The sequence below is a fragment of the Petaurus breviceps genome, unplaced genomic scaffold (genome assembly GCF_028583685.1).
Source record: "Petaurus breviceps papuanus isolate PSGF00001 unplaced genomic scaffold, PetGlider_PUasm1.0 90792, whole genome shotgun sequence".
NCBI classification, from domain to species: domain Eukaryota; kingdom Metazoa; phylum Chordata; class Mammalia; order Diprotodontia; family Petauridae; genus Petaurus; species Petaurus breviceps.
The window spans coordinates 10,208,822-10,234,354 of record NW_027187347.1 but is presented as its reverse complement, the minus strand read 5'-3'; the positions used below and the strand labels follow the sequence as shown (position 1 = coordinate 10,234,354).

The following is a 25,533-nucleotide window of genomic DNA, read 5'->3' as shown; positions in this document are numbered from 1 at the left end:
AATTTTCTAACACAGACTTACTCTGTGTTCAGTACAAGCGAACTTTTAATAAACTTTGCTTTTCTTTGGCTTAGAGAAGACTTGAGTGGAATTCATTCAGAAGAACCCAGTGTGCTGGTATTTTGGAATCTCGAGCACCCCTAACCCTATACCTCATCATTTTATTGATGACCTCTTCAAACACAAGTAGCAGACACTCTGAAAAGTAGAACAGAGTAAAGAAAACTCAGTGAAGGAGTACAAGAGACAATAAATATTAGAATCAAGTCAAGAGACTGAAAAATTAGAAGAATATGTAAGATTTCTACTATTAAAAGCAGCTATCAGAAAATGGGTCAAAGAGAGAGAAGCCTGGAATACCATGACTGAAAAAACCCAAAAACCTAGGTCTTTGGTCTAAGAGAGCTTGGCCAAATGACCATCCTTTTATTAATAAATGTGCTGACCTTATTAATAAAATGATTAAATTACCCAGATAAAAAAAACAACTAGCCATTTCCAGAAATCACAAATGAAAGCTGTCCATATCTATTAGAACCAGAGGGCAAAGTGAACACTGAAAAAATTCACTGGTCAACTCCAAAAAGACAACTTAAATAGAAGAAAATACTTAAGAACAATCATACAAAAATCCAGATTACCAAGGAACCACAGGTAAGATTGATTGGGAGGAAAAGGATAAATGCTAGAGAGGATATGGAAAAATCGTAACACTGATGCATTGTTGGTGGAGTTGTGAACTGATCCAACCATTCTGGAGAGTAATCTGGAACTATGCCCAAAGGGCTATAAATAAGTGCATACCCTTTGACCCAGCAATACCAATTCTAGGGTTGTATCCCAAAGAGATCATAGAATTGGGAAAAGGACCTGTATGTACAAAAATATTTATAGCAGCTCTTTTTGTGGTGGCAAAGAATTGGAAATCAAGGGGATGCCCATCAATTGGGGAATGGCTGAACAAGTTGTGATATATGAATGTAATGGAATACTATTGTGCTATAAGAAATGAGAAGCAGATGGACTTCATAATAACCTGGAGAGACTTATATAAACTGATGTTGAGTGAGAAGAGCAGAACCAGGAGAAATTTGTACACAATTACAGACACAATGTATGTGTGACAACTGACTTTGATAGACTGGGCTCCTCTCAGCAATGTAAGGTTATAAGACAACTCCAAAGGACCCACGATGGAAAAGGTTACCTACATCCAGAGAAAGAATTACAGAGTCTGAATGCAGATTGAAGCAAACTACTTGCTTGATTTCTTTTTCTTGTTTTGTTGTGTTTCCTTTTTCCCACTGTTGATTAAATTGGCTATAATCCTTCTTTACAACCTGACTAATGTTTAATGTGAAGGTATTTGCAGATCCTATAATTGATTGCATGCTGCCATAGTGGGGGAAGGGGGGGAGGAGAAGGAGGGGCAGAAAATTTGAAACTCAAGGGATTATGGAACTGAATGTTATAACTAAAAGTAAATTAATTAGTTAATTTTTTTTAAAAGATTGATTGGGAATGGGATTCATGCTGGACACCAAAAAGAACCCCAAAGTCCCCACCCAAGTCTCTGGCATCCCAGTATAAACCTTTTAACTATCTTTTCATGGTGGCCCTCATGGTGTATACCTGGTCCCACCCCAGGCTATTTCACCACTCCTTAATTCCATCAAGACCCCTTACCTCTGTTACCTCCCAGTCACCCCAAGCTATTGGTCATTCCTTTGATCACATGCAGATCTTCCCACAGTCTTTCTGTATAGACACTAGCATAGGTTCACTCTTGATCCAGGAAGCCAAGAACAGAGTCATAATAAGGGGTTAAATAAGATAGCTTACTTTATTCTAGTCTATTCTTCTCACAAGGGGCTGCTGATAATGGGAGCACCAGCTCCCACAGCATTCCCTAATCACCCTTCTCTCAGGCAAGCAAGAAAGGGGGGCTGCTACCCCTACATCTCAATGGGGTCAGTCAAGATGGCATAGCATTCCAGCTTGTACACTCTCCTAAATCCCCTCAAGCCTCAGTGGGGGCCAGTTGAGGCAGGTACATGCATTCCTCTATGCATTACCCAAATCCCACATCCCTATGGGCTTCCCTCTCACTGACCAGTGCCCACTTGCTTTATAGGGCAACAGACAAAGAAGGCATATTGCCAACAAAAGCCTCACAGGTTAATTTTAGCAATATCATCATTCAATGCAAGCATAGTACAAATCTCTTATGTCATCCCTCTATCTCAATGTACCAGCATGGTGGAGACATTTACAAGTCATGTGACTGGGAAATACCTAGAAACTAGATATTGTTATGGCCACGGAGTGTGGGAACTAAACTGTAAGAAAGAATAATAGAAATCCTCCTTACTTATAAGTATCCATCTTTCCTACATTAAATTGCTCAGATACCTTAAGAGTCCAGCCCACTTATTAGCATCACAAGTAGCTCAGATTCTTAAAATCTGGCCAATAACACAGACTCACTAGGAATCTCGCCCACCACAATGGGTGTTTTACTAAATCTTGTCTCTGACTGAAAGAAGGCTTGAGTCAAATTCTTTTCCTGTGCCTTTTGCCCTTTAATTTCAGGGTTCCCAGAACCCCTATACTGCAAAAAGATCACACAAGATGATGCTGTGACTACTATAAAGGATAGGAAATTTTGGAACAAAACGTAAAAAAAGTGGTGGGGAGGGAGAGACAGAAAACAAAACCAATTTACCCTGCAAATCTTAGTATAATAATCCTAATGTAGAAAAAAAAATGGACCTTTAATAAAATCTGGGTAGAATCTCTGAAAGGCAAACACTAGATATAAGGAACACAAGGAATTAAAAGGAGCTGAATGGTACTGAAGTGCTTATATTCTATCGGGGGAGAAGAAACAAATGTTCCTTCAGAACCCAAAATAAAACAAACACAAGGCCTGGGGTTGGTTTTGTTATGTTGATTTTAAGGGAAAAAAAAAGGAAAGTGGAGCATGCTGGGAAATAAATGAGGAAGAAGGGAGAACTTCCATTACACTAATATAATTAGAGTTCCCAAGAAGAGTATACAAAAACGGACTGGGGAAACAAGTATCTCATGAACCTTGCTCTTAACTGAACCAGAAAAAAGGAGATTGAACTCATATATAAAAAGTGTTTGATGTCAAAAAAAAAGAAATTAAGTTTCACAGGAAACATGTTAAGGATATGGAGAAAAGGGGGGGATTTAAGAGGGAGGGTAACATCAACATTATTGTGAATAGTCACAAGCAAAGGAAACTTCAACCCCAGAGGAGACAACATGGATGGAGAACTAAAAGCAGAAAAGAAAAAAAAAACCTGTAAAAGAACAGAAATTAGGGTCTGGAGTAGATAAGAAAGGAGGGGTAGAGGAATGGGAACTGGGCACTTCCATGACAGATTACTGGTTCTGATCACATTCTTTTCCTTTCCCCCACCTTCTTCTTTGTAAAGAAAGAAGTGAGGAGCAAACAGAAGGCTCAGAAAGGTTCAAAGAGCTAGTAAGTAACTGAAAGAGTTTTTGAACACAGGCCTTCCCTCCTGACTCCAAGTCCAGCATTCTATCTACTAGGCTACCTGGCTGCCTCTGATTAATGTTTTCTCTTTCCTCAGAGTAGAATGTCGGCCCCTTCAGGGCAGGAGCTATTTAAGTTTTATCTTTATATCTTCAGACAACTACACTGATTTACTCATAGGAGGTGAATAATATGTTTATTGAACTGACTTGGGAGGCCAGCAGTGGAAGCCCACTCCTAAAATCCATGATTGGGGAAGGTGGGGAGGTGGGTGGGGGGATAGGAGGGGAGCTTAGGGGATGGGGGTGGGGAACAGAAGCCAGCAGACAGATCTCGAGGGCTTAGGGGCTCTAAGATGTAGGGGGTTAAAGACAAGAGGAGTCTGTGCTAAGTCCAGCAGCAACTCTCCAGTTACTGACACTGCATCTGATTCATCCATTGTAATATAATAGAAAGTCAACTAAACAGATATGGAGTTGGAAGATCTTGGTTTGAATCCTGTGTAGGCCACTGGCTCCTTGCATGACCTGAAGCAGTCACAATTTTCCTTGGCCATAAAATGAGGGCTTAGATAGGGCGAACTTGGAAGCCTCTTCTAGCCCTCACACTATGATCCTACGATCCCTGCTACTCAATTTATCCATTGGTGTGGATAAACAAAAAGAAACTAGTAATTTTTAAACCTAAAACAGAAAAGATTTAAAAAACACAAAGTCCCAACTAATGTTTCAGAACCTCTTTACCACTGAATCAAATGACAATTTCCTAGATCTTTTCTAAAGTCTTTCTTAAAAAGACTTAGTAAGTCTTTTTCTGGATATGTTACTTTCAAATAATGTTTACAGGGGCGGCTAGGTGGCGAAGTGAATAGAGCACTGGCCCTGGAGTTAGGAGGACCTGAGTTCAAATTCCGCCTCAGACACTTAACACAAAAACTAGCTGTGTGACTATGGGCAAATCACTTAACCCCAATTGCCCTCCCAAAAAACACACAAAAAAAATAATAATGTCTACATATCTCCATAATCTACCTTTTTCTACTATCACAGTTATTCTTCTGGTGTTGTTACAGCTTTCTGGATCCAACTATTTCTGGAAAAATTTGAAATTTTTTCTTTCACTAGTCTTCCTTCTCTTTGGTCAAGTATCAATGAGGTTTCAAGAAGAAGCTCATGATATGTTAATAATTAGGCAAACCATTCATGTGAAATTGTATTAAATATTTTTGCTAATTCTTAAACCTTAATTTCTTTCCTGACATACCTTTTAATACTTTAAATCCAAATTGGCCAGTTTGGGGGGGAGGGAGGAGGTGAGGGGCAGGTGAAGAAAAAAATGTGTGTTCAAGTACAATAAGGTAAAAATGCTTAAAAATGCAAGACATGAATTAAAGTTTTAATCTGACATATGTTTGCTTTTTGTACATGAACCCAAAGAAAACATGTAAATGCCCTTCATATTTATATTAAAAGACAATATAATGAACCTGAAACTTTTCATCTTAAACTGCCAACATACCTTATAAACTCACTAATGAATACTCCTGAGTTTTTTATTTTTAAAAATTTGTCAAGGCCAACATTAATTAATCCTCATGACATCCTTGTATCATCACCACTATTTAAAAGTAGAAGAGCTTACCTACAAAGAAAGTAAGTAGCAAGATAAGATAGAACCAGAATTTCAGGATCTACAGAAAATCCAGATCTGGATGTTTTATGTAGAAATATCTACTGGTTAATTTTGATTTTGTATAGAGAAAAGACTCACGACAACTTAGTTATTTCGTTTTCAAACATCTTTTAACAGAAAACTTCAGAAAACATGTATAATTTTCCTCTCTCTCTTCCTCTTTCCAAATGAAAGATATAGGATTTTGCATTTTTCAATTTCTTTATATTCATTTCACTGATGAGATTCTCAAATATACTCACCCAGAAAGCTTGTATGGAGCCAATCCTAAATCCCTACTTGAAAGAAGTCAATTTTAGCTACTCAATTCAAAAGGTATAATATATCTTTCCACTCCTTAAATGGAACTTTCAAATGTTAAAGTCAAGAAAACAACAAATATGCTATTGAAGTAAACAATCCAAAATAATGTGATTAATATTACTTAGGTCCTAAAATATTAAAAAAATGCAGCATTATGTAACTCCACCAGAACATTCTTACTTCTATCAAAAAAAACATGCCTAAGTATAACATCTCCTAAACACAAGGGCTGAAAATCTCAAAGGCTTTTTCTACTCCCAGTAGTTGCTACCTCTATATCACTAAGAGAAGTGACAATAAACAAATATATTGCTGCAGATCTCTGTTTATTGTCTGTCCTCCCATGAGACCTTAGTTCACAAGGAATAAACCATTATTTGAACAGAGGAAATGGGGTATTGTCTTTGTTTTGCCTTTAAAAGAAAAAAAAAGGCTAGGTATTTTATTAACCAAATTAAAGGACAAAGGAGGTGTCTTAATCCCCTTCCAGCTCTGTATCTATGATCCATCATTATATAACAGAAATAGAATAACCTGATAAACTTTTACTGAATGGTTATTTCATTCAGCTAAACTAAACAATTCCTTAGTTGTTTCAATATGATTCAAAGACTTTTAAAGAAAGAAATCCCGCCTTAATTTTAGATGTAAAATTTAAAAGAAAAAGCTTCAAGGAAATATATTTACTAACTTTATGTAACCCACTAATACTGAAATTCAAAAACCAAACCTGCTTATCTCACTTTCAACAAGAAGAACCATACTTTTAAATAAAATTAATTCTAACCAATTGCCAAGGAGTTACTTTGTCAGTAAACAAGCCCAGGGTCTAAAAGGAATAAAGGATTATAGATTTAGAGCTGGGAGGGCCATTTAATGTGACTGATTTTAAATAAGGTTTTATAAACTCTAGCACAACTTTCTGGTATAGTAGTTTAACTTGTCATAATTTTTGTTTGAGGAGTTTCAAATAACAGAATCACCTAATTTTTAGCTGGAAAAGACCGTAGAGATCACCTAATTCAACTCTTATCATTTACATACAAAGGAAAAAATTGAGTGACTTGGCCAAGGTAAAAAAGCTGACACATTAGTGGCAATACTAGAATGGAAACTCCATTCTCCTGAGAGCACCTCAAACTCAACACGCCCAAAACCAAGTGTTTCATATTTCCTTCCCCCTTGTAATGGTAATAGGAATCTGAAGATCTTCCCTGCCCCTTAGCCCCTTGATAGGCTTAAGTGATTCTGAGAACCTTCCCAGATTTGAAAATATACTCTACCCCCTAATAGACTGCATGTGGTCACATGGAGCCTTTGGCAGAAGGCTTGTTCTTCAGGAATGCCCACACCTTGTTGCTTTGTGATTGGGCAGTGGGTCAAGAGGATTGTGACATTCTCTGAGCCAGGAGAAGGCTATATATACCCTGATGTGAGATTTTGCTTTGGGGCTCATTTTGGGAAGAGTTGTGTGAGCCCCCGGGCTTTGAAAACCCAGATGTTAGTGCTTCCCTCTCTGGTAACTGACTAGGTATGGATGTAATGGTCAGACAGCTGGAAGCCTGTCTGCTGGTCTGTTTCTCTGTCTGTATTTTTTTGTCTGCTTATAACTTCTGTCTGTATTCTCTGAAGTTCAGGGTGCTGACTTTTTCCCCTGAACTAGGTAAATGACATATGTTTGACTAAAGTAAGATTGTTAACCCATTTTGAGTTGCTTTCCTTTAGAAAAGCAGATCTAAGAACCTGTGCTAGCAGCCATCCTGGGCATGCTAGGGTGCTTGCTGCTACACCCTAAACCTGCTCCTTCTTCTGATATATTTCTGTCTGTTGCATCACCATTCACCTAGTGTCTCTGATTAGGAACGCGGGGCTTATCTTTGATTACTTTTAAATTAAATTAATTTAAAATAAATCAAATTAAAGGAATTCCTTTTATTCCAGTCATCCTGGGCATGCTAGGGTGCTTGCTGCTACACCCTAAACCTGATCCTTCTTCTGATTTGACTCTGTCTGTTGCATCACTATTCACCTAGTCCCTCTGATTAGGAACAGTGGGCTTATCTTTGATTCCTTGTTTTTCCCTTCACATATCTAATCCCTGAAGATGGTGGGAGGAAAGGCAGGGACAAGCCTGAGCTCTCCCAAATTCTCCTCTAAACAACCTTAAAATAATGCCTCAAAACAAATTTCAGAGCAACAGAAGCCAAAAAAGGGTAGAGTGAAACAATTTTCCAGTCCAGACAACTTAGAAAGTTGGCAGGAAAAGTCTGTCACACCAGAGTGAGAGTGGTGCATGGTCCAGTGTAGACAACGCCCCAGCAGGCCAGCAACAGGCCTCAGAGGAAACTGAATCAGCAGAAGCAGCTTCCAAAGCTCCCAGTCCACAGATGTAAGGGGGTTGGACAACTGGTCCTTTGTTGGCACTTGGTACAGTATTCTGTTCTGTTACCCATATACAGATCCTGGTCACAGTCCTGGGTCATAATCCCAGGGCAAGGAGGAGCAATAGCAGACCAGAACTTATAGCTACAGGGGAGCTGGAGCTCTGGCCACAGTTCCAGGGCAGAAAAGAATGTCTGTGGTTACTCATAGACCAGAGTACAGGCCAGAAGACTAGTCACCTTAGAAGAACTGAAAACTTAGAGACCCCCCAGAATTAGCCTTGAAAACAGCTGCACAAAAAACCTGAAGCTTGGAACAATGTCCCTTCCATCCCAGGAGCAGAGCCCAACTTTACCATAAAGTTAAAAATTAAGAAATAAGCTGGGAAAATGAGCAAACAACAAAAAAGGAAACTGACCATAGAAAGTTACTACAGCAACAGGAAAGATCAAAACAAACTCAGAAGAGGTCAACAAAGTCAAAACTGCCATATCCAGCCTCAAAGAAAAATGTGAATTGGTCTCAGGCCATTAAAAAAAAAGAATTCTGGAAGAACTCAAAAAAGATATTAAAAACCAAATAAGAAAGGTACAGGAAAAGTTCAGGAAACAAATGAGAATGATTCAAGAACACCATGAAAAATGAGTCAACAGCTTGATAAAGGAGGCACAAAAAATTACTAGGGGAAAAAAAAGAACCCTTAAAAACCAGAATAGGCCAAATGGCAAAAGACACATAAAAATCCACTGAAGAGAAGAACTCCTTAAAAATAGTAAAATGGAAAAGGAGGCACAAAAGTTCAATGAAGAAAATAATTCCTTAAAAACTAGAATTGGGAAAGTGGAAGCTAATATAACAAAATGGAATGAAAAATAGAAGAAAATGTGAAATATTTTATTGGAAAAACTGACCTAGAAAATAGATCAAAAAGAGATAATTTAAGAATTACTGGACTACCTGAAAGCCATGATTTACAAAAAGAGCCTGGACATCATCTTTCAAAAAATTATCAAAAAAAATTGCCCTGCCATTCTAGAACCAGAGGGAACAAAATGGGCATTGAAAGAATCTGCAGATCACCTCCTGAAAGATATCCCAAAATGAAAATCCCAGGAATTATTATACTAAAATTCCAGAACTCCCAACTCAAGGAAAAAATATTGCAAGCAGCAAAAAAGAAACAATTCCAATATCATGGAGCCACAGCCAAAATAAGACCAGATTTTAGCATCTTCGACATTAAAGGATTGGAGGGCTTGGAATATGATAGAACAGAAGGCAAAGGAGCTAGGATTACAACTAAGAATCACCTACCCAGCAAAACTGAATATAACTCTTCAGAGGAAAAAATGGAAATTCAAAAAAAATAGAGAACTTTCAAGCATTTCTGATGAAAAGCCCAGAGCTGAATAGAAAGTTAGACTTTTACATGCAAGATTCAAGACAGGTGTAAAAAGGTAAACAGGAAATATAAGGGATTCAATAAGGTTAAACTGTTTATATTCCTACACGGGAATATGATACTTATAACTCCTAAGAATCTTCTCATTATTAGGGCAGTTAGAAGGAGTATACATAGACAGAGGGCATGGGGGTACATTGAATATTCTGGGATGATATAAAAAAAATTTTAATTAAGGGGTAAAAAAAGAGGAATGCACTGAGAGAAGGGGGGAAAAGAGGTAGAATGGGATAAATTATCTCACATAAAAGAGGTTTTGCAAAAGCTTTTACAGTGGAAAAGATGGGGGAGGAAAGAAGGGAGTGCTTGAAACTTACTTTCACTGGAATTGGCTCAAAGAGAGAATAGCATACACACATTTAGTTGGGTACAGAACTCTATCTTAACTTATATAAAAGTAGAAGAGGAGGGGAAAATAGAAGGAAGAAGAGAGGGGAGAAAGGAGAGCAGATTGGGAGAGGTAAAAGTCAGAAGCAAAACATTTTAGAGAATAGACAGGGTGAAAAGAGAGAGTAGGATAAATGGGGGAAAATAAATTGGAGGAAAATATGCAGTAATCATAACTGAGAAAAAAAATTTCCCAGCAAGTTTCTCTGCTAAAGGCCTTATTTCTCAAATATATAGAGAACCGAGTCAAATTTCTAATATGAGCTACTCCCTAGCTGATAAATGGTTAAAGGACATGAACAGACAGTTTTCAGACAAAGTATCAAAGCAATCTATACACACAATAGTCACATGGGGAAAATGCTCTAAATTACTACTGACTACAGAAATGCAAATTAAAACAATACTGAGGTAGCACCCCATACCTATCAGATTGGCTAACATGACAAAAAAGGAAAATGACAGATGTTGGAGCAAATGTGGAAAAACTGAAACACTAACGCACTGTTGGTGGAGTAGTGAACGGATTGAAACAATCTGGAAAGCAATTTGGAATGATGTCCTATAAAACTATGCATACCCTTTGACCCAGGAGTACAGACCGCTACTGGGTCTGTATCCCAAAGAGATAAAAAGGAAAAAGGAAAAGCACCTATATGTACAAAAATATTTATTTCAGCTCTTTTTGTGGTGGCAAAGAATTGGAAATTGAGGGCATCTTCAGCAACTAGCGAATGACTAAACAAGTTGTGGCATATGATTGTGATGGAATACTATTGTACTATAGGAAAGGATGAGCAGGTTGCTCTCAGAAAAACCTGGGAAGACTCACATGGACCGATGCAAAGTGAGATGAGCACAACCAGAAGAACACTGTACACCAACAGCAATATCGTACAATGATCAACTGTAACTGATTTAGCTATTATCAACAATAGAATGATCCAAGGCAATTCTCAAGAATTTGTGATGAAAAATGCTATCCATCTCCAGAGAAAGAAATAATTGTTTCTGAACACTGATCGAAACATACTTTTTAAAACTTTCTTTATTTTTCTTGTATTTTTTGTGTTTTCTTTCACAACATGAGTAATATGGAAATACTTTGCATGACTGCACATATATAACATATCAAATTGCTTGTCTTCTCAGTGAGGGGGAAGGGGAAGGAGAGAATCTGGCACTCAAAATTTTAAAACATGAATGTTAAAAACTGTGTATTTGGGGGAAAAAACCCAAAATATTAGACTCAAAAGGAAAAAAAAATATAACCCATATCTAATCTCTTACTATGTCCTAACAATTCCATCTCTGTAACATCTATCATATGTCTTACATTCACTTTATCCCCTTTACTGCCTTCTTTACTACTCACTATTAGAACAGCCTCCTCACACACTGCCCTGCCTTCCTTCTCTGTCCTCTCTAGGGTACTGCCAGAATAATCTTTCAGGCATAGGTCTTGTCACATCAAACTCCTTTGATCAAAAAACATCCTTACTGGTTCCCTATTGCCTACCATGTAAAGTTTAAATGCTGGCATTCAAGGTCTTCAACAATCTGGTACTATCCAACTTGCCCAACACAGTGCTTCTTGCTTCCATGTATCCTGCTCTGGGTTGGATAGACTGGCTGATTGGTTTATCAGGACCCTTCCAACTCAGAAGTGTAAAAAAATGTAAACTACTCTAACCAAATGGTACTACTCTTATCCTCCCCAAATACACTGTGTTTCACACTTCCCTGACTTTATTTACACGGCTTCCTATGCACAGAATGTCCTCCTAGTTTACCTGTTGAATTCCAAAGCCAACTCAAATTCAGGATGCAGTTCTTTTTATGTTATATCTGCTTTTTATTGTTTGTTATGCATGTAAATGGTCATTTCTAGTTATTATTATTGTACCTGCCTCGAGCAGTTTCTCCTTTCCTCCCCCAATATTACCTTACTTTTATTCTGCTACAGGGTAAGAAATAGAATATCCAAACTTGTAAGAAACATATCTAAATAAGAAGAAATGGATTCTATGTGGCTTTCCTAGGAATAAATTACAAGATCAACATGTACTTGTAGAATCTACTTTAACTGATAGAGGCCTTTTTAAAAGTTATCTCAGAGCTCCCATCTGCATACCAGATGAGGTTACAAAATGAGAAACCTTTGTACAGTAAAGTGTTTCTGTCTAGCACGGTGTAGTCCTGGAAAGACTTCGGAGTCAAGAGACCACAACTTAAATTCTAGCTCCAATCCTTCCTAGTTCTGTGACTTTGGGCAAGTCATCTAATCCCTTTGAGCCTAAGTTTCCTCATCAGTAAACTAAACATGATAATACCTACACAACCTACTCACAAGCCTGTAGCAAGGAAGGTACTCTGTGAACCTCAAAGTGCAACAATAAATGTGAACTTTTTCAAAGCAAAATAATAACAATAAACACAAAAATGGAAAAAATGCTGCTAGGCAATCATAAGTTCAGTAAACAAAACTATTACTACAACTAAGAGGCATCTAAGGAAATTAATGGTAAGATTAAATTATTATCCATCATAGAGAACACTTTCTTCTTCTCCCTCTTTTTTCTCATCAAGTTAGCAAGCATTTATTAAGTACCTAACACAGGAGAAAAATACACTCTTCTCGATGGATTAACAATGTAGAAATCCCCCCAACTAATATTGGAAAGTACCCAACCACTACTGAAGGAGACAGAGTAAAGCAGAAGAACCAATCTACAGATATTACAAATACTTGTCCCTGGATAAGAGATAGCTGCAGTTTCATGTAAACGCCTACCTCAACCTTGCAGTTTTGTCTCCAAGGACTTTTTCACAATTGTAAAAGTATTTAGTCACCTCCCCTTAAACAGGGCATGTCTTGTTATTCTGATGATAATTTCTCCCTTGAATGATCCCACTTTCTCTACCTCTATATCTCCACTGAAATGTTTTACTTATCCATCCTAAGTTGTTGCTGAATGTTAATTGGCTTGTGCACTCTAAGTGACTCTGAAAAGTTATAAAAAACCAAATCTGTACCCGAGGAAATGGAAAGCTATTCTTGTGGAGAGCACTCTTCCTTAGTAGGCTAATACTACTTTCAGTGCTTTCAGTTTGGCCTCCCACCTTTGCCTCACAATTATCAGACTCCAGATGACTGGTCTGCCTCTCCCAAGAGGGAGGCCCTATCCCTCGCACTTGAGCAAATTCCCCAACACAAATGTGCCCTGCATTTGCTTCTTCCTCTCTATTTGTTTTTCCTTCTTGCTTAGTTGTGTCAGCAACATCCATGGACATTGCTTAGTGCTGCTGGCAGCCCTTGGAACTCAGGTTGTTGACATTACACATTTAAAATACAGGCTGTAAATAGTATAATGATGATCAACTGTGAAGGATTTTGCTACTTTAATCAATATAAGGATCCAAGAAAATTCCAAAGGACTCACAAAGAAGAAAGCTCTCTACATCCAGAAAGAACTGATGAACTCTGAGTGAAAATGAAGCATACTTTTTTCATTTACATAAATTTTCATGCAATATGACTAACATGGAAAAATGTTTTGAAAGACTTCATATAAATAACTGGTATCATATTGCCTACCTTCTCAATGGGTGGAGGAGAGGCTAGAGGAGAGAGAATTGGGAACTCAAATTTTTTAAAGTAAATGTTAAAATAAAGTATAATTACTTTATAGAGTTAGAAAAAATAGTAACAAAATTCATCTGGAAGAATAAACGGTCCAGAATATCAAGGGAATTAATGAAAAAAAAATGCTAGGGAAGGTGGACTAGCTTTACCAGATTTCAATCTGTACTATAAAGCAGCAGTCATCAAAACTACTTGGTACTGGCTTAGGAATAGAGGAGTGGATCAATGGAATAGATTAGGCACACAGATTCAGAAGTCACACAGATTCAGAAGTCAATGACTACAGCAATGTATTGTTTGATAAACCCCCAGACCCTGGTTTTGGGGATAAGAACTCACTATTTGACAAAAACTGCTGGGAAAACTGGAATATAGTATGGCAGAAACTGGACATAGACCATTATCTAACACCATATACCAAAATCAAGTCTAAATGGGTTCATGATCTAGGTATAAAGGTTGATACTGTAAGCAGTCTGCTAAAACAAGGAATAGTTTACCTATCAGACTTGTGGAGAGGGAATGACTTTATGACGAAACAGGAATTAGAGAACATTATAAAATGTAAAATGGATAATTTTGACTACATGAAATTGAAAAGTTTCTGTACAAATAAAGCCAATGTAACCAAGATTAGGAGGGAGGTGGGAAATTGGGAAAGAATCTTTACAACCTATGTCTCTGACAAAGGACTCATCTCTAAAATATACAGAGAACTGAGTCAAATTTATAAGAATACAAGTCATTCCCCAATTGATAAATGGTCAAAGGATATGAACAGGCAGTTTTCAGAGAAAGAAATTAAAGCTATCTATAAGCACATGAAGAAATGCTCTAATTCACTATTGATTAGAGAAATGCAAATCAAAACAACTCTGAGGTACCACATCTCACCAGTCAGATTGGCTAAGATGACAAAACAGGAAAATGACAAATGCTGGAGAGAATGTGGGCAAACTGGAACACTAATGCATTGTTGGTGGAGTTGTGAACTGATCCAGCCTTTCTGGAAAGCAATCTGGAACTATGCCCAAAGGGCTATAAATACTTTCATACCCTTTGATCCAGCAATACCACTCCTAGGGTTATATCCCAAAGAGATCATAGAAATGGGAGAAAGACCCATATGTACAAAAATGTTTATAGCAGCTCTTTTTGTTGTGGCAAAGAATTGGAAATTAAGGGGGTGTCCATCAATTGGGGAATGGCTGAACAAGTTGTGGTATATGCATGTTATGGAATATTATTGCGCTATAAGAAACGGGGAGCAGGCGGTCTTCATATTTACCTGGAGAGGCTTAAAAGAACTGATGCTGAGTGAGAAGAGTAGAACCAGGAGGAATTTGTACACAATTACAGACACAATGTATGTGTGATGACCAACTTTGATAGACTGGACTCTTCTCAACAATGCAGGGATATAAGTCAATCCCAAAAGACGCATGATGGAGAGAAAAACGTGCATCCAGAGAAAGAACTAGAAAGAACTAAATTTATATCCAGGTGGAAGCAAAATACCTGATCTTTTTCATTCTCTTATTTGATTTTATGTCCTCTTTGCCATTTTTCATTCCAGCTGGTACGATCCATCCTTATAACCTGACCATTGTATAATGTGAAAGTATTTACAGATCCTATACTTGATTATAAGATGCCATGGGGGGGGGAGGGGTAGGAGGGGGACAAAATGTGAAATTCAAGGAATTGTGGAATTGAATCCTGTAAACTAAAAGGAAACAAACAAATTAATAAATTAAAAATTGAATCAAAAAAAAAGAAAAAAATAAAGTATAATTATAAAAATTAAAATAAAATACAGGTTGTAAAAACAATAACAACTCCCACGACGGGGGACAAAATAGTAAGAGTTATTCTAAAAATAAACAGAAAAACTACAATGAAAAAAGATAGTTAAGATGACTGTAAGATCAGTGACTATTTACATCATTATTATATAATTCAAATTTTACCTCAGAATTGGGAGCCTCCTAGGGGATGAGAAGTTAGCCCACAGTCATTTAAAGGTTCAACATCATAACAAATATTTCAACAAACTGAAGCTATAACTATGCATAGATATGGACTAATCTTTACTTTCTAGTCCTATTCATGATATGACTTTTCACTTTCTTAGTCTTTCCAGATTATAAAATAAATACTATCATTAAGTACACACTATATCTAAGAGACTCTCTGACTCAATTCAACATTTATTAAGTGACTACAACATACAAGGTACACCTCTAGGAGGTGGGAATTAAAACAAAATGAGCAAAAGTACAGAAATTAAGTCTAGACCATTCGCTGGAAGGACAAATACTGAAGGTGAAGCTGAAATATTCTGGCCACATAATAAGAAGAAAGTATTCATCAGAAAACACTCTGGTGCTGGGAAAGACTGAAGGCAAAAGGAAAAGGGGATGGTAGAAGATGAGATGGATAGATAGTGTCATGGAAATAACAAATATAAGCTTGAATAGACTTGGGGGGACAGAGGAGGACAAAAGGCCTGACATGCTTTGGTCCAGGGAGTCATGAAGAGTTGGACACAACTAAATGACTGAACAGTAACCCTTCCTTTATGCTTTAACACAAAAAAGTGTTTGCTTCATAATGATATATAATTTGTATTTGTATAATTTGCACTAAAAATGTGTTCAAACAGGTTTTTAATCTACTATTTCACAACCACCAAAAATACTGATAGAGGAAAGTAATGAATCCATTATAACAATAAGTAACAAAATGAATAGCAACCACATTTTGTTCCTGCAGACAAGAATCTAATGGGGAAGATTTCAATGCACCTAACCAACAAGCAGGAGTCTCATTTTACTATGGAGAAAGAAACCAGAGGCACTTCAAGGTTATGCAACTGCGTCACTGCCATGCAAACAGAATCTGAAACTCCTAACCCCAAACCTCTCTTTTATAAATGCTATATATAAGCTATAATTAAATACAGTTACACGTTCTTTTTAGGAAATTCTTTTTAAAATCAAACGGACTATTTAAAATAAGTTTCTTCCTAATACCACAAGATACAAATTTCATTTCTGGTACATACAGAAAATGACAACATATCAAGATTACTGCACTGTGGTGTATAGTTTCCCTGGGAGGAAATTTAAGCAGATGATTTCCAGTATCATCAAGGTAGACAACAGCACAGTCTAGTGGTCAAAGAACAGTAGTAAAGATTATTGCTCTGAAAACTGTCTCAGTGACCACAGAAAAGATATTTAGTTACTTTGAAACCTAGTTATAAAATTAAGGCAGTATATCTAAAAGGAATATTACATAAACTTCTACTTTAAGATAAAAAATTGTGAGCAGATAATAGTAAGACAGGGGAGAAACTGTTCAGTTACCCAAAAACTCCAGTCAGTGCTCCAATTATGTAAATTAGGCCCCTGTTTTTTAACGGGTGCTATACTATTTTCTTCTACAACTGGGCTGAGTTTTTCTTCCACATCTTCCAATAACTCACTGATGAAGCCAGTATCTTCTTCCTGTATCTCCTGTGAACAAGAATCAAAAAATAAGTCTACTAACAGGACATACCACAAGAGAAAAATAAGCCATTCATGTTCAAAATTTATAAATCGACTTCAAAGAACAAATTGTTTTTAGAAGAACACCATCACAATGCTAATGTACAAATTTATTTTGCTTGACTACATATTTGTTACAAGGACTATTTTTCTTTGTTCTTTCCAGTTGATTGTGGGGGGAAAGTGGAAAGGAGAAAACACAGGTTTTGGTTAATTGAAAAAAATTAAATTTAATTTAAAAAGAACACTATCTTTATCCTTAAGAATTAAAAGCAGTACCATGGTTCCACTTAGATGGCTCCACTTACCTGTGATGATAAAATATAAGACTTAGTATATCATAATAAGAAGCACTACCAAAACCAAACAACAATAGAGTCATTTGTTTAAGAATTTCTTCTCTTGTGGCCCAGGTATACCAGATCTTAAATTGTACTATAAAGCAGCAATTATCAAAATTACTTGGTATTGACTAAGAGAGTGGTGGATCAGTGTAATAGGTTAGGTACACAAGACACAACAGTCAATGACTATAGTAATCTACTATTTGACAAATCCAAAGACTTCAGCTTCTGGGAAAAGAACTTATTATTTAACAAAACCTGCTCAGAAAACTGGAAAATAGTACAACAGAAACCAGGCATAGACCAATGTCTTATATCCTATATCAAGATAAAGTCAAAATGGGTACATGATTTATATGAAAAGACTGACACTATAAGCAAGGAGAGCAAGGAACAGTTTATCTATCAGATCTCTGGAGGAGGGAAGAATTTATGACCAAACAAGACATAGAGAACTTTATGAAATGCAAAATGGATGATTTTGATTATATTAAATTGAAAAGGTTTTGCACAAAATCAAAGCAACCAAGATTAGAAGGGAAGCAGAAAGCTGGAAAACCATTTTTACAGTGTCTCTGATAAAGGTCTGTCTCATTTCTAAAATATATAGAGAAATGAGTCACATTTATAAGAATACAAGTCATTCCCAGATTGATAAATGGTCAAAGGATATGAACAGGCAGTTTTCAGAGAGAAAATTAAAGCTATCTATAGCCATATGAAAAAATGCTCTAAATCACTACTGATTAGAGAAATGCAAATCAAAATAACTCTTGAGGTACAACATCATATCTATAGGATTGGCTAACATGACAAAACAGGAAAATAATGAATGTTGAAGAAGATGTGAAAAAATTGGAAAACAAATGCATTGTTGGTGGAGCTGTGGACTGATCCAACCATTCTGGAAAGCAATTTGGAACTATACCCAAAAGACTATGAAACTGTGCATACACTTTAACCCAGCAATACCACTTCTAGGGCTGTATTCCAAAGAGATAATAAAAAACAGGAAAAGGGGACCCACATGTACAAAAATATTTATAGCAGCTCTTTTTGTGGTGGCAAAGAATTGGAAACACAACCCACTAAGATGCCCAGTCTGTCTTTATGAATTTTACCTGTCAAAATGTTCTGAAAGCGTGAAGCAGAGAAGTGATGTATTTTATCTTCAGCCTGAACGCTCCTGTGTACCCAATAGCCCCATGTGGTATTCCACATTCCCCACAGACCCTGGGACCTTGGACACCATGTTAACACATATTCTCATGGTGAGGGAAGTACATGAAGAACTTGCCAAAGCCAAATCTGAAGACTCTGATGTTGAATTATCAGATTAAAACTGAAGTGGAATTTTATTTTCATATATATATATATATATTTGTAAGCATCTGTGCTTACTGTGTAAGCAACTGTGAATGTGTCCAGCCTTCAGAAAGTGGTGTGTATCAGATAAGCCAAGTCCTCTTGACTTGATTATAAAATAAAGAAAAAAGGCATCTTGTGAAACACAGAAGACGTACAAACTGGAATCAAAGGAAGCAAATAAACTGAAAGAGATGACATCCTTTGGCATTGAGAGAGTTCTTAAACAACTAAAGAATGAACTAACGTACTTCTGAGTGGTGCATTATCTTATTTTGTTTGGGAATAACAAATTATGAGATATGTTTAAGGAAAACTGTTGTATAAAACTCTACCATAGTAAACATACGCCTTAGGTAGGTCACATTACTGTGACTTTCAAGTGAAAAAAACAAAAATTAAAAAAATTTTTTTAAAGAATTGGAAACAGAGATGATATCCACCAACTGGGGAATGGCTGAACAAGTTAGAACATATGAATGTAATGGAATACTGTTGTGCTATAAGAAATGATGAGCAGGCAGACTTCAGAAAAACCTAGAAAGACTTATATGAACTGATGCTAAGTGAAATGAGCAAAACCAGAATATCGTACATAGTAATAACCACAATGTATGATGACTGACTTTGATAGACTTAGTTATTCTCAGCAATGCAAAGATCTAAGACAACTCCAAAAGACTCATGATGGAAAATGCTATCCATATCCAGAAAAAGAATTGTGGAGTCTGAATGCAGATGGAAGCATACTCTTTGCTCTCCTTTTGTTTTTTGATTTGTTTCATCTTTCTTGTGGTTCCTCCCATTAGTTCTAATTCTTCTTTACATCATGACTAATGTGAAAATATGTTTAATATGAATGTATAAGTAGAGCCTATATCAGATTGCATGCCATCTTGGGTAGGGGGAAGAGAGGAGGAGAAAATTTAAAACTCAAAATCTTACAGAAGTGAATGTTAAAAACTAAAAATATATATATAAAGAAAAAATTAATATCTTCTCTTTTTCTTCAAAATTGGAAGGCAGATGTGATCAGTTTTCAGATCATGTTCTGTGATATTCCCTAGCCCTAGAAACTGTGGCCAATTTATGGGACACAAAAGCAAGGGCTTTGGCATTACCATCACTCCTACCTACGCTACTTCCCTGCCAGGATGTGGAGCATTTGCTGCTGTCCTCTGAGAAAGATTAACTGAAGCTAGAGACAGTAACATATGTTAATTTAGAGATTATTAAAATAGGAATACTTAAACTTCTATTATGCTTTTTATTTAAACATCATAAAAATCTAGTACTCACCCAACACTATTAGAGAATAAGGTACTTCACATAAGTCCATGTTCCTGATTAACTAAAACTTGAATGTATTCCCTTTAAGCACCAAAATTTGTATTTCAAACATTTTTATGAAACTCCTAAAACATGTAACTACTTACCAGTCTTTTTAAAGAGATGATAAGTATAATGTAAACTTTTCTTAATGATCAAAATTCAACATTATGAGAATCAACTCATAAATAATATTCATATGTATATAATTTTATATATGTATACACCAAAAAAAAATTTCCTCACAACTTTGAGGTTGTTGTTATCAGTCATTTTCAACTCTTTGTGCCCTCATGGAGAGTAGGTAGCATGCCAGGCTACTGTCCTCCACTACTTCCCAAAGTGTGCTCAAGTTCATATTGGTTGCTTCCATGAGACAATCTATCCTATCTCAATCTCTGCTGTCCCCTTCTCCTTTTGCCTGCAACTTTTCCAACATGAGTCTTCTCACCATGTGATCATAGTACTTAAGCTTCAGCTTCATTATTTGTCCTTCCGATAGACAGTCAGAGGGGAAGTTTTACTTTTACAAATTTGACAAAGAAACACTTCAATATAAAGAAGAACAGTAAATAAGGCTGTAAATGAATCCATGAATCTCTATTGGTTTTTTTTTTAAGTACATTATAAATTGAACACTCAAAGTCCAAAGCAGTCCTGCTTGTCTGTGTCTCACTTTGAACTTTCTATTCTCTTCTGTGCATTTTTAAAATGTTTCCAAAATGTTTTCTTTTTCTTTTCTTCTCTTTTTGGCACCACTAAAACTAGTCCCTTCGTCTTCCAACTACCCACTAACTCCCTCACCATTAAAAAAAAAAACCCCAACCACCAACCCACAAGTCTTTCCCTCATATTGAACAAACACAAACAAAATGAGTTGTGCTGCATTGGCCATGTCTGAAAATATATAGGCCTTCTTCACCTCACTGTCAAAGAAGGATCACGTTTCATTATTGGTATTCTGGGGTTATGGTCAAATTGCACTGCTCTGAATCCTTAAGTCTATCAAAGTTGTTTTTCTTTAAAAATGCTGTAGTTGTTATAGAATTTGTTCAGCTGCTTTTGCCCATTTCATTCTAAATCAGTTCACATAAGTTTTCCTAGGTTTCTCAGAAACTGTTCATTTCATAAATATTCTATTAGATTCACATCCAATAATTGGTCCAGTAATTCACCAACTGATTGACAGTCACTTTGTTTCATTTTCTCTGTTACAAATAAAAATACTGTTATGGATATTTTTGCACCTTAACCGTTCTTTTGTTTTCTTTAACCTCTTAGGAGTAACTCCATCCGTAGCAGGGGCATCACTAAGATATAGCATATAATAATAATTAACAATAGCTATCATTTCTTCAGTGACCACTATGTGCCAGTTATACATGGTTGAGTTAAGTTTGGGGTATAGTTCCAAATTGCTTTCCAAAATGGCTGGATCAATTCACAGCATATCAGTGGGCTTGACCTCCCACAAACCTTCCAACAACTTACATTTTCTTCTTTTGCGATCTTTGTCAATCTGATTGGTATGAAGAAGAAGGCCAATTGTTTTAGTCAGATTTGTAGCATTTTTTTTCTGTATGGTTTTTGATTGTCATTTCTTTTCTTTTGAGAAGCACTTGTTAATTATCATTTGACCATTTCTCTCTCCAGGGATGGTTCTTGTTCTTATATAAAATGGGGAACTGAGACCAGATCTGTGATTTCATTAGTATATAATAAACTGCAAGGTAAGTAAATTACCAGTGTAAACAGGCACTTTCTCTTCAATTTACAGTCATAGACAGCTGGCTAAAGTACTGAGATATTAAGGAATTTGCCCAGGGCCACACAGCCAGTATATATCAGATGTGGGTCCTGAACAAAGATCTTCTGACTTCAAAGCTACCTCTTTATATTTTCCAATCAATTCTGTTTATCTTGGATAAGAGACCTATATCAGAGGAAATTGCTGCAAGAACTTTCCTATTTAACTGTTTCCTCACTAATTTTAATCACACTGGTTTTGTAAATACAAAAACAAAATTTCAATTTTGTGAAATCAAAATTTGTTGATTTTATCTCCTATCATCTTTTGCTATCCTTTGGTCAACAACTCTTCCCTGATCCATAAAGAATAATACAGAAAGGTATCACCTTTCTCATTCCTCTAACTTATTTATGACATGACCCTTTAGATCCAGGTCAAGTATCCATCTGGAGTTTACTGTGATATAAAGCATGAGATTTTAATCCAAACCTAATTTGCATCAGAATACTTTCCAGTTTGCCCTGGACTTTTTGTCAAAGAGTAAGTTCTTATCCAAGTAGTTGGTGTGCTCAGGTGTATCAGACACTATGCTACTTCATTCATCTGTTTCAGAATCTTATAGGCCTAATCTCTTCTATTAACGAACTTTGCTATTTTTCAAACAGTACCAAATAGTTCTGATAATTACTGCTTTATAGTTTAAAATTAAGTAGTGGTAGGCCTCCTTCCTTTCTAATTGTTTTCATTATTTCCCTTGAGATTCAAGACCTTTTTTTCTTTCAAATGAAGTGCATTTTTTTCTAGTTATGTAAAACAACCTTTTGATAGTATGATTAGTATGTAATTGAATTTGTAAATTAATTTAGGTAATATTATTGGCAAGGTAAAACTATAAGCAACTAACTTCTCTCCAATTATCTGTCTGACTTTATTTCTGTAATGACTATTTTGTAGTTGTATTCTTCTAACTCCTGTGTGCCTTGGAAACTGGAGTTTCAAATATCATATGTATTTTATAATTATTTTTAATAGAAATTTTTTTTCTATTTATTCCTGCTAGCGAGTTTTGGGCTGTGTTTTTTATAAATACACAAGGGATAGTAAAGTATGAACCTTCATTTTATATTCCACTACTTGGCTGAACTTTAAAATTTAAAATTTCAATTAATTTTAGTTGAGTTGCTAGGGTACTCATAAATAAACCATATCATTTGCAAAAGTTATTATTTTGTTTCCTCATTGCTCATGTTCATTTCCCAATTTCATTTCCTAGATCTGTTAATATAACTAGCATTTCTAGAACTAAAAACATCCTTGCTTTTACCTCTTCTCTTACTGGAAAGACCAATTTCCATTATAAATAAAGCTAACTCTTGGTTTTGGATAGGACACTATTTACCATATTAAAAAATAGTTCATTTACTCCTATGTTTTGGGGAGTTTGTTTATTTTGAGACTGGGCCTATCTCAACCCAGGTTAGAAATGAAGCAGTCACTTACTAATCCCACTACTGATGAGCAAAAAAGCTTTGATTGGCAGCATTTCCAAGCTGGTCCAGTTTACTCCTTCTTACACATCCCTGGTAGCCCTTCCCATAGGAGTGGGGTGTCATATTGGTGGCAAACTTAGAGCAGACACTTGATCAACTTTATTCCTACTGCTGTTCAAAAATCCTAAATTTAAGCAATCCATTAGTTTCAGCCTCCCGTTAGTAAGAATTACAAATGTATATCAACATATCCAATTCTTCTTATGCTTTTTAATGTTTTTAACAGAAAACAAGTGTTATATTTTGTAAAGAGCTTGTTTTGCATCTATTGATACAATTACAAAATCAATTTTTTTGTAACTAATATGGTCTATCATACTTAACAGTTTTTCTAACACTGAGCCAACCCTGAACTTCTAAAATAAATCCAATCTGGTCATAATTTATAATATGATTAATATGTTGCTGTTGTCTTTTTCCTTTTTTAAGACAATATTTTTATATTACTATTCATAAGAGATACTATTCTAATGTTTTCTTCTTCTGTTTTATCTCTTCCAGGTTAGACTTGAAAGACCATATTTGTTACAAAGAAAAATCTGATAGAATCCTCTTTTTCCATTTTCGCAATTTATATAATATTATAATTTATAATATTAAAATTACATAATATTAGAAAAGTTGTTCTTTGAACATTTTATAGGACTTACTGTTAAATCCATATAGTCCTAGGGTTTTTTCTTTAGGATTTCATTTATTCTCATTCAATTCTTTTTCTGAGATTAGGCTATTTAAATTCTCTATTTCTTATTCTGTCAACCTGAGTATTTTACATTTTTAAAACCATTTCACTTGTTATCAGTTTTGCTAGCATATAATAGCCAAAGTAGTTTCTAATAATTTCCTTTATTTTTCTCATTCATTATGAATTCTCCTTTTGCATTTTTGATATTGCAATTTGGTCAGTCTCTTTTTTATTATAGTACCTAATAGTTGTAGATTTTTTTTGTTTATTTTTAAAAAAAGAAATCTGCTTCCATCAATTTAATGTTTTTTATTTCAATTTTATTTATCTCTCCTTTGATTTTCTGAAATTGTTGGGGGTGTTTAGTTGGGGTTTGTGGTTTGTTGTTTTTCTATATTTTTTAGTTGCATGACCAATTCATCAATCATTTCTTTCTTTTTCATTAATGAAAGTGTTGAGAGAGAAATTTTCCCCTAGTCACTGTTTTGTCTATATTCCAGAAGTTCTGGTATGTTGTATCGCTGTTGCCATTTTCTTGGATAAAATTCTGTTGTTCCTATGATATGTTCTTTTAAGCCACATATACTTTAGAATTAAATTATTTAATCTCCATTTCAGTTTGAATATTTTCTTCAAAAGTCCATTGTGGATTATAATTTTATTGCATTTTGTCAGTAAAGTTATCTGTTTTTAATATTTCTGCTTTTCTACATGTTTATGAGATTTTACATTCTAACAAACATTTATATTCCTTTCTATTCCCATTCAGTAACCCTCAGAGATCTGCCATAGTTAACTTCTTAAAAATAATTCTTTTCAAGTCCTTAATGTTTTACTAGTTTATTTTTATTACATTTATCTGGGTCTGAAAAGAGAATGCAAATCATCTACTATTATATTTCTTGCTTCTATTTCTCTGTGTAATTAAATAAAGTTATAAGTAATTATTTTGCATTTATTTATTTATTTTTGCATTAGGCATTTTAGATACTGAAGGTATCTAAATACCTTTAAGTATTTAAAACTATGCCATTTTATGCATAATATTAGGTATTTTTAAAAATTATTCCTTAAATTAATGTATTTGTTTACATTTAGTTTACAAGACTAGTTCCATAATCCCTTGAGTTTCAAATTTTCTCCCCCTCCCTTCTACCATGGTGGCATGTAATCAAACATAGGATCTGCAAATACCTTCACATTAAACATTAGTCAGGTTACAAAGAAGGATTATAACCAATGAAATGAACAATGGGAAAGAGGAAACACAACAAAACAAGAAAAAGAAAGAGAGCAGGTAGTTTGCTTCAATCTGCATTCAACCTCTGTAGTTCTTTCTCTGGATGTGGATATCTCTTTGCATCATTTGTCTTTTGGAGTTGTCTTGTAACCTTGCATTGCTGAGAAAAGCGCAGTCTATCAAAGCTGGTCATCACACATACATTGTTTCTGTAATTGTGTACAAGTTTCTCCTGGTTCTGCTCTTCTCATTCAACAACAGTTTGTATAAGTCTCTCTAGCTTATTATGAAGTCCATCTGCTCCTCATTTCTTATAGC

At 35.5% G+C, this 25,533-nt stretch overlaps 1 protein-coding gene across 1 annotated transcript in view; it reads right to left on the bottom strand.

Annotated features, from left to right (window-relative positions):
• The window catches only part of GRAMD1C (GRAM domain containing 1C), a 173,307-nt gene that overhangs the window by 137,352 nt on the left and 10,422 nt on the right, over positions 1-25,533 (bottom strand). The window contains exon 2 of the mRNA XM_069069900.1: positions 16,770-16,919. Coding sequence (XP_068926001.1) covers positions 16,770-16,919 — 150 coding nt within the window. The remainder of the gene's footprint in view (positions 1-16,769; positions 16,920-25,533) is intronic.